Here is a 9,118-nt window from a genome sequence, read left to right as displayed (position 1 = left end):
GAAAATATGAGTGTATTTAAGCAAATCCTGAAATATTAAATTGTTGCTCGATTAAAGACGATGTAAATGTATAAATTCGCCAAAGTACTCAAGAGGTTGTCTCCAAATATATAGTTTAATTCTGCCTAAGTGATCGCCTCTAAAAAGAAACATCATTAAGGCAACTATTATTGTTTCCTGAATTATTATTTTTTTTTTCTTGCGACCTATGATTAAATTTCTGCCTTCATATCTGCAAAGAATAAAGTGTAAAACTGCCTATAGTTAATGACAACAATTTTTCACTGCTGAGTTATCCTTGCGGAACGTAATAACATCGTACTCCTTTTTATTTTTAATCTGTACACCGAGCATAAGCAATCGCGTTGGTACATGTATGTACGTATGTTTACATGTAGGTGCACACACATATGCAGCAAAATAGCGTTTTGGGGGGATTTTACGCCACCAAGTATTGTCCGTGACGAGCGTGACGTCACGAGTGCCACTGTCCTTTTCATTTTTTGCCATTTTAATTTTTCCAGCGGGATTTTAGGGAACGTTTCCAGTCCGTCGCGAAAAGCAACACCCAAAGGAAACCAACAACAACCAAAAAAAAAATCAGATTTTTTTCCCTGCTGCAACGCCCCGCTCGGGACACCGCTACCTGCGGGCACGCCGTGACGCCATCCCACCCCTCCGCCCGGCAAAATTGGGGCAAAAAAAGACATTTCCATGCATGAGGCCGAAGGAAAAAAAAAAAAAAAAATCCACCCACTCGCCCGCACTTTTAGCGGAGGAGCCAGCAGGAATGTTTCGCAGCCGCCAGCCACTTCCCTGTAAACAATGCACCACTCAGCGATTTCACATCTCCTAAAATATTGGGGCTTTCTCGCTTTTTTTGGCTCCCCTTCCTAGCGCTGGAGATACTTCTCGGGCTTTTGGCGTGGAGCTGCAGCGCCCGGGGTTTTTGCCCCCGCGTTTGCGGGAGCCCCCCGGCCGGGCTCGGTTTCGGTGCTGCCTCCTTTGGATGGGCCGGGGGTCGCCAATGGATCTGGGGAAAGGAGAAGAAAAATGAAATAAATCAATCCCGCAGATTAGGCAGAATATTTCAGAAAGAAAAGCCTCCTCCGCCCGTCGCAATATCGACGCGGAGAAAATATAAATAAACGCTTAAAAGTGTCAGAAAGTGCTTTCAAGGCTCGGCAGAATGAAGGGATAAATTTCAGAAGTAGGAACACATTAATGTCTCTTCCCCACACACCTCCCAGCTTCCTGTTTAGGAGACATGTGTTTTGACAATTTCCAGAATTCTGCCTTTTTTCTTTCTTTTTTTTTTTTTTTTTTTTTTTCCACCCCATTCCTTTCCCTGGAAATGTGTGCAGAGAATGAGGGCTTTTGCAGGCGAGGAGAAAAGCCCGGCTCCAGGGTATTTCCCCACTATTATTTTATTATCATTGTTATTATATATATATATATATATGATTTTTTTTTTCCGCGTTGCAACCTGGAGTCGCCCTGAACTTTGCAGGGCGCCCGAAGGGCACACTTTCCTAACCCAACTCTGAGAATAAAACCAGGACAACAACAACACGTTTAAGGCCATTTCCCACCGCCACGCAGCAAAAAATCAATAGGAAAAGGCGAAGGCAAAGAACTGCCTCGTCTGGGAACCCCATCCGCGGGGCGGTGAATGCTCCCTTCTTTATCTACCTAGGGCGAAACTGGGTGTTGCGGAGCTTCGCATTAAAAAAATCGCGGAAACGGCGCTGTTTTCTTTTTATATTTTTTTTCTTTTTATTTTTTATTTATTTATTTATTTTTAACCCGTCTTCTTGGAAAGATATGGGTGGCGGTGGGGGAAAATGGGTGTTTTCGCTAATTATGGCTCTGTGCATCTTTGTGCGGGAGATGCCTTTTAATTGGCAAATAAACCTCCCAAATAGGCCACCCTCTTCAAATCGCGCTGTCTGCAGCGCCGGAGTAAAGTTTAAACAGTCTATCAAGCTCTGAATAGAAGTATTCAGGGGAAGGAGAGATTTCATCTTCTTCTCCTTCTCTCTCTCTCTCTCTTTTTTTTTTTTTTTTTTTTTAATCAAGAGCTGCCCAGACTCTGACTCCGAGGTTGTAATTACAGAGAGCAGAGAATAGACACGGCTCCAAAACAATGCGAGCCATTTCAGGCTGGGGGAGAGGTAGCCCGTGGCGAATATGCTCCACATAAACCTCCAGGAGTTTGTTGTTGTTATCGTGGTGCCCTTTTTATTTTGCTGTTCTTTTTTTTTTTTTTTTTTTTTTTTTTAAGCGTTATTTACAGCAAAAGCAATATTTGACTAGGAAAGCCCTGTTGTAAAGAGCAGGAATAAATTCCCAGCGAAAGACCCAAATAAATAATTAGGACTCACGTGTGCCATAAATGTCAAGTTAAAAAAAAAAAGGGGGGGGGGGAAGCAAAGGGAAGGGGGGGAAGGAAGAGATAGCATATACAAGGTGAAATCAGTTTAAATAAAAAGGCTTTTAATGGCATCACTTGTATTTACCTCTAAGAGCTTCAAGTATTTAATCAGATGTGAGCACGCAGCCTTATGGCCAGATGTCAGTGGCGTGTACGCGCGTGTGCGCCTTGCACACTCAGGGCTGTGGGCACATCTGGGGGGGGGCATCGCCCCTCTGCAGCACAGGGGTGCCCCCCCCGCCCGCCAGCATCCCAAAAAGAGGGCGTTTTGCAAGCACTTGGCATAACAACCCCCCCACACACACACCCTGCTTGTACCATTGGGATTTTTTTTTTGCTCCGGGGAGGGGGGGGGGGGCACGTTGGGGCTCGGTGCCCCCGGTGTGTCCCGGTCCCCGGGCATGGCATGGCCGCGGGGGTAGGCGGGGGGGGCCCGGCTGCTCCCCGGGCCGGGCTCGGACCCAAGTGGTCAACGTGGCTGGAACAAAACAGGCAAATCCCACCCAGCCCCTCTTCAAACAAACAACCCGCGGCTCGCAGGGCTGCGCAGAATGCGAGCCTGACAGTAGCGGTTTATTAAGGCTGTAGGCTGTTTAAGGAGGGAGGGGGGGACACCGATTTGGATTTGTTTCCTTTCAGTAATTACTGAGGGATAGAAAACACATGTGTTGGGCTTGCATTTTTTTGAAGCCTTTTTCTAAATCAGTTCATCAATTCGCTAATTATAGCTGGGAGGGGGGAGGAAATCTCCCGACACATATTTTTTCTTTCTCCCCCCCCCCCCCTCCTTTCCCTCTCCCCTCCCTCTCTGTGTGAACATCAGAGTGGGGAGAAGGGGGAAAAAAAGGGGGGAATATGGCTTATGAGTGGTGAATGTTATTTCAGATTTCTATGGGCGCTTTTCTTTTCTGGGAACAAAGAGCAACTCCTATTAAAGAGCTACTCGAAGACTTGTACATATTTCTACTGCTGTGTAGCACTTTTAATAAAACATCTGTTCTTGCTTCTGCTGATGAGTTTACATAATTGTTTGCAGACCAATTTAACCAGAAAGCGCCCCACATATTCCCTGTACATGTTTTCATGGGGGAAAAAATAAATACCTTTTTGGTAGTGACATATCTTGATGAAATACTTTCGAGAAATCCCCAAACTGCTAGAAAATATCAATGGGAAAAAAATATCCAGTGCATTCAAAACGTGAGACTGAGGAATTGCAGTGAGCAAAACATACTTTAATGATGCCTCATTTGTATTTGCAGAAGCTTTTTGGGGTGGCTGTGCTTTTTTTTTTTTTTTTTTTTTTCTTCCTACCCTCTCCTCTCTGTGTCTCTCTTTTCTACCCAGAAACCTGATTTTTAACGTGGGGAGAGGATTCTATTTTAAGTTTCTTTACGGCAGCTGGTTTCTGTTCACTATAAATCGACCAGACTTTTAAGACTTGCCCTCTGTTTAGAGAAGTAATAAAACACTTAACTTTCTCGACTCCTAGTCACACGGTTATCACACAGGTCTCGGATACAACAGCCCCCGAGCACCTATACAAAAAAAAAAAAAAAAAAAAAAAGTGGGGGGAAGCAAAAGCAAAAAGCAAATAAAAGAATAATAATAATTAAAAAAGCAGCCCAGAGGGTGTCCTTCCAGCACCAGACTTTCCTCCAAACTTTGGCAAGGTTGGCGTCATTATAAATGCCCTTCCATAGGTGAAACTCCCCACGTGAATCTGCCCTAGCAAAGGTCCAACCCATAGAGCTGGAGCTACTTTTAATTTACTCGCCAAATTGCATTGGGCTGTAAGCAATACATAAGGTAAGACAACACGCCAATAACTGCAAAGCCCTCATTCATCCATCTATCCGGCCAGTCCATTTGTTGGACCCTGCAACAATTTAATATCTGGAAGCAGCTTTCAGGGTTAGCGTTGGTTTCCAAAGTAACCATGCCCTGAAAGGACTGGGTTCAGAGATGTGCCCATGGCTAACAATATTTGCAGCACAGCCCTGGCTCTCCAGATATGTCCAGCTGAGAGTGCCTCTGGCTTGGTGGGGGGGGGGGGGGGAGAAGCAGAAGGCGGAAAAAGCCCTCTGTAATTGCATTTCTTTGCTACTTTCTCTATTTTCTCCAGTTTGTTGGATTCCATAAATTCCCGGGTAGGCTCTGCCAGAGGGCTGGGGGAAAGGGGAAAGGAAGAGGAGGGGAACGAAAGCAAACTGAAGTTCGCTTTTTTGGGGAAAACGCCTGTAAATCTTCCCCATGTCCATGAGTCTTATATCTGTACTAGGCTGGCTACAAGTTGGGCAGCCTAAGGTAAAGTCAGGCTGCGCTCCCTAACAAGGTACATGTGCTAAATAACATGGTGCATACTTGCAGCTATCTCCTTCTTTTGGTTAGAAACTTTATTTTTTCCCCTAGTGACACTCAGGGGAAGCCTTAACGTTATAGAAGATGAATACACGAGCTTTTTTTTTTCAGTTGTAGTCTCGTTTATGGTTTTATTGCTACCATTGATTACTTTGCTTTGTTACACAGAGGAAAAAGAGCATAAAATCCGTTGGCATCCGGGTTCCTGTTATAGCTGGGGAAAAAATATACAGCCCCCCCCAACCCTTCTTTGTCAGCTAAAATCTTTTAGAGATACATCGCTAAAAGGAATTAAGTCCATTGATTGAGAACAGGACAAACAAATGCTCTCAGTTTCGAATTTGAGTGTGCACCTAGAAACCCTCCTGTCAGCAGCCCCACGCACCCTTACATTTAAAATAAAAATGTGGACACGAAGGAGGTTAAAAAAAAAAAAAAAGAGAGAGGAGGCCAGGGTTTCCCCGCCATAATTGAATTTTTAAATAGGAAGCCACCAGAATGATAAAGATACCTTGCAATATTTACAGATCAGCAGGTATGTTTTACATTTAAGGGGCAATTTATGGCTCTAGATTGAAATTAAAATTAGATTAGCTGTCTTCATTTCAATTAGTTCTAGGTGCAATCTACCCAGAGAAGATGTAATATAATCCCCTCTTTCATCTAACTAAATATTTGCAATAGAAGTTTCCCAATCAGTTGTAAATATCTGAAACTATAAATTTCTGCAAACATAAACACGAGGTTGCGTCCCCAGCCCAGGCTCCCAATTGCTCTCAATTACGGATAGAAGTGCTCTTTTTTGTTGTTGTTGTTGTAGTTGCTGTTGAAAATGTAAATATCCTCTAGCATTGCCACACGTTGAAAATTAGCAGGGAAACGTGCAGGAGAGAAATGTCAAACTGCACTAGAGGAGAAACCTAACTTCCAGGCTAACCTGAGTTCGCAATGTTGTGTGTTTCTTGTCTGTCTTTTCTTTTTTTCCCCTCCCAAAGACATACTTTAGGAATGCTCTGAAACACGTTATCAATTCAGAAGTCGCCATGTTTTCCCCCTCTCTTTATGTAATATTTTCTCATCAGGAACACAACCATTTGATTCCATAATATTGACCAATGCTACATGAGAACAAGACAAAAAAAAAAAAAATCGGGATAATTTATGGCTTAATATTCTGTGGACATCTGAGATTTATTACTGTGAATTCTGAGCTATTTTATTACAAGATATTAAGCAAACATTTCTTTAAAAAAAAAAATCCAAAAGAAGGGAAAAAAAAAAAAAACCACAACACAACACACGGTGCCTCCGAAGCCCAGTGTCCATGGGGCAGAAAAAGGGGGGCGTGGGGGGAGAAAAGTTGAGGCTGGGTTGGGAAATTTGCACCAGCTCCCACTTGGCCGCAGCTGCCTCCGGGGCAGGACCCAGCGATGGCTCCGGGAGCGCCGCCACCCCTCGGCCCCCCCCGGGCTCCCCGGGGCTGCTTGGGGGGTTTTGGGGGTGCAGGACTTACTTTCAATGCACACTTAGTTTCAACTAGGGAATCAACAGAAGCAAAAGCAATTTTTCCCTTTTTGACACCCGCCTCCCCATTGGCTCCCCCCGGGTCAGCTGACTTTGTCATTTTGTCTGTCCTGGAGCAGAGCCTTCCCTATAACAATCTAGTTCAGACTACAAACTGGAGACAGAAATAAATATTAAAGAAATCACACAGCCAGGTATAGAGGACGATATGAATTCCTATTTTACAAACCCATCTTTATCCTGCCATCTAACCAGTGGCCAAGAGGTGCTTCCCAACGTAGCCCTCAATTCAACTGCCTATGACCCTGTCAGGCATTTTTCTACTTATGGAGCAGCCGTTGCTCAAAACCGGATTTATTCTTCTCCTTTTTATTCACCGCAAGATAATGTTGTGTTTAGCTCCAGCCGAGGACCTTATGACTATGGATCTAATGCTTTTTACCAAGAAAAAGACATGCTTTCTAGCTGCAGGCAAAATTCTATGGGACATAATACACAGACATCAATCGCACAGGATTTTACCAGTGACCAAAACAGGAACACTTCGCAAGAACAAAAAACTAGCATTCAAATATACCCATGGATGCAGCGTATGAACTCCCACAGTGGTAAGTTTTACAGCTCGGAGATATAAATTAAATAAACTGAACCATCTTTACGACCTTCTCCCTAGCAGAACAGGCTGAGCGACTTTTTATGGCCCCATAAAAACAATAATATAGCTCCTTCACAGTTGCAGCTACAGGCCTTTTATTTGTTAAGTTGTTGCAAGCAAATATGGCTTGTTATGCTCTTTCTAATTAAAAGACTTCGAGAGTGTAAAATATCTATAATAAAGTGCAGCGAGCTCTGCTCGGGAGTTAAGCACAAAATATTACTGGGGTAAAATAAGTTTTAATGATGGGGGCGGAAAGTGCGGTTGTGCTCCCCGCAGGACGAGGGGCACTTTGCCCCCCCCCGCCCCCCCCAAGCAACCCCAAATTGGCTGGAAAAGGAGAGAGATGGCGGAGGGAGGGGGGGGTTAAAAATGAATAATGAATAGTAAAAAGGGGGAAAAAAAAGATAAGGGAAAAATAAATAAATAAAGGGGAAATAAATAAAGGGAAATAAATAAAAAGGGGGAAATGAGTGAAAAGGGAAATAAATAAAAAAGGGGAAATAAGTGGAAAGGGAAATAAATAAAAAAGGGGAAATAAGTGGAAAGGGAAATAAGTAAGAAGCAAAAAAGTATAAAAATAAGAAGTAGAAAGGAAAAGAAGTAAAAGAAATATAAGTAAAGAAATATAAGTAAAAAAAGAAAAATAAGTAAAAAATGAAAAAATAAGTAAAAAATTAAAACATAAGTGAAAAAGGAAAACATGAGTGAAAGAGGAAAACATAAGTGAAAAGGGATAAATAAGTGAAAAGGGATAAATAAGTGAAAAGGGAAAAATAAGTGAAAAGGGAAAAATAAGTGAAAAGGGAAAAATAAGTGAAAAGAGAAAAAATAAGTGAAGAGGGATAAAATAAGTGAAGAGGGAAAGATAAGTGAAAAGGGAAAGATGAGTGACAAGGGAATGATAAGTGAAAAGGGAAAAAATAAGTGAAAAGGGAAAAAAAATACCTAAAAATAATTAAAAAATAAAGGAGGAAAAAAAAACACAAATACAAAAGAGATTTAAAAAAAAAAAAAAAAAGGCAGCATCCCGAGGGAAAACGTGCCAAGGGGGGGATGAAAAAGGAGGAAAATGGGGGGGTGCCGGGGAGGGGGCGGCGGGGGGGGGGGGGGGGGCGTGGGGCGGCGCGGGGCTGCGCGGGGGCGGAGGGGCGCGGGCGCTCGCCCCCCGCGCTCACGATTTTTAGTCTGTTTTGTCTCGGCTCCCCTAGGAGTGGGCTACGGGGCCGACCGCCGGCGGGGCCGCCAGATTTATTCCCGTTACCAGACGCTGGAGCTGGAGAAGGAATTTCACTTCAACCGCTACCTGACGCGGCGGCGGCGCATCGAGATCGCCAACGCGCTCTGCCTGACGGAGCGGCAGATCAAAATCTGGTTCCAGAACCGGCGGATGAAGTGGAAAAAGGAGAGCAACTTGAGCTCGACCCTCTCCGGGGCGGGCGGCGGGGCAGCCGCAGCCGCCGCCGATAGCTTGGCCAAGGAGGAGAAGCGAGAAGAGACAGAGGAGGAGAAGCAGAAGGAGTGAAAAGGGACGCAACCCCCCCCCACCCCCGCCCCCCACCCCCTCCGATCACCCCCACCCCAAAAAAAAATAAGAGTACCCCCCCCCCCTATTTATCACTGGCACAATGTTTGGCTACGGTTAAAAAAAGACAAAAAAAAAGAAAAAAATAATAATTATTCTTATAAAAGAAGAATAATGGGGGGAATTATATAAAAAAAAAGGCTAATGTGGAAATGTGGAACCCCCCCAGCGCTCCCCCCACACACTTCAGAACTCCCCGCTCTCTTCAGTGCCCCCCCCCCTTTCCCCCCGCACACACATCGCCTATTTATCTCACTCGGAATAAGACTGTTTCCAACCGCACACTTATCCTCTCCCCCCCCCAACCTTCAAGCCCCCCCCCTCCTCCACCTTCTGCCCCCCCCTTCCCCAAATTGGGCTTGCGAGAGGCACGGCCCTGGAGACGGCCTCAGCCCCCCCCCCGCTTCCCCTTCCGCCAGCCACACGAGTTTCTCCTCCCATGGTGAAAAATCTGAATCCCTGCGAAAGCTCCTTCCACGTAAATATAGCATTTCCGAGAGTACCCTACTTGTATTTAAGCAGATACCTGGGCTCATCACTGCATACTACAAACTGTGAC

General features: G+C 44.6%; 1 protein-coding gene across 2 annotated transcripts in view; it reads left to right on the top strand.

The window, feature by feature from the left end:
• Positions 1 to 8,519, top strand: part of HOXC6 (homeobox C6) — a 13,857-nt gene extending 5,338 nt beyond the window's left edge. Inside the window, exons 2-3 of one of the 2 annotated variants that reach the window (XM_066985456.1) lie at positions 525 to 6,927; positions 8,162 to 8,519. In XM_066985456.1, coding sequence (XP_066841557.1) covers positions 6,528 to 6,927; positions 8,162 to 8,499 — 738 coding nt within the window. In that variant the 5' untranslated portion in view covers positions 525 to 6,527 and the 3' untranslated portion in view covers positions 8,500 to 8,519. The remainder of the gene's footprint in view (positions 1 to 524; positions 6,928 to 8,161) is intronic. The other variant, XM_066985457.1, reaches the window with a different exon arrangement.
• The last annotated feature ends 599 nt before the right edge of the window (positions 8,520 to 9,118 follow it).

Source organism: Anser cygnoides, chromosome 32 (genome assembly GCF_040182565.1).
Source record: "Anser cygnoides isolate HZ-2024a breed goose chromosome 32, Taihu_goose_T2T_genome, whole genome shotgun sequence".
NCBI classification, from domain to species: domain Eukaryota; kingdom Metazoa; phylum Chordata; class Aves; order Anseriformes; family Anatidae; genus Anser; species Anser cygnoides.
Note: the sequence above shows the minus strand (reverse complement) of the source record. Positions and strands in the feature narration are given on the sequence as shown.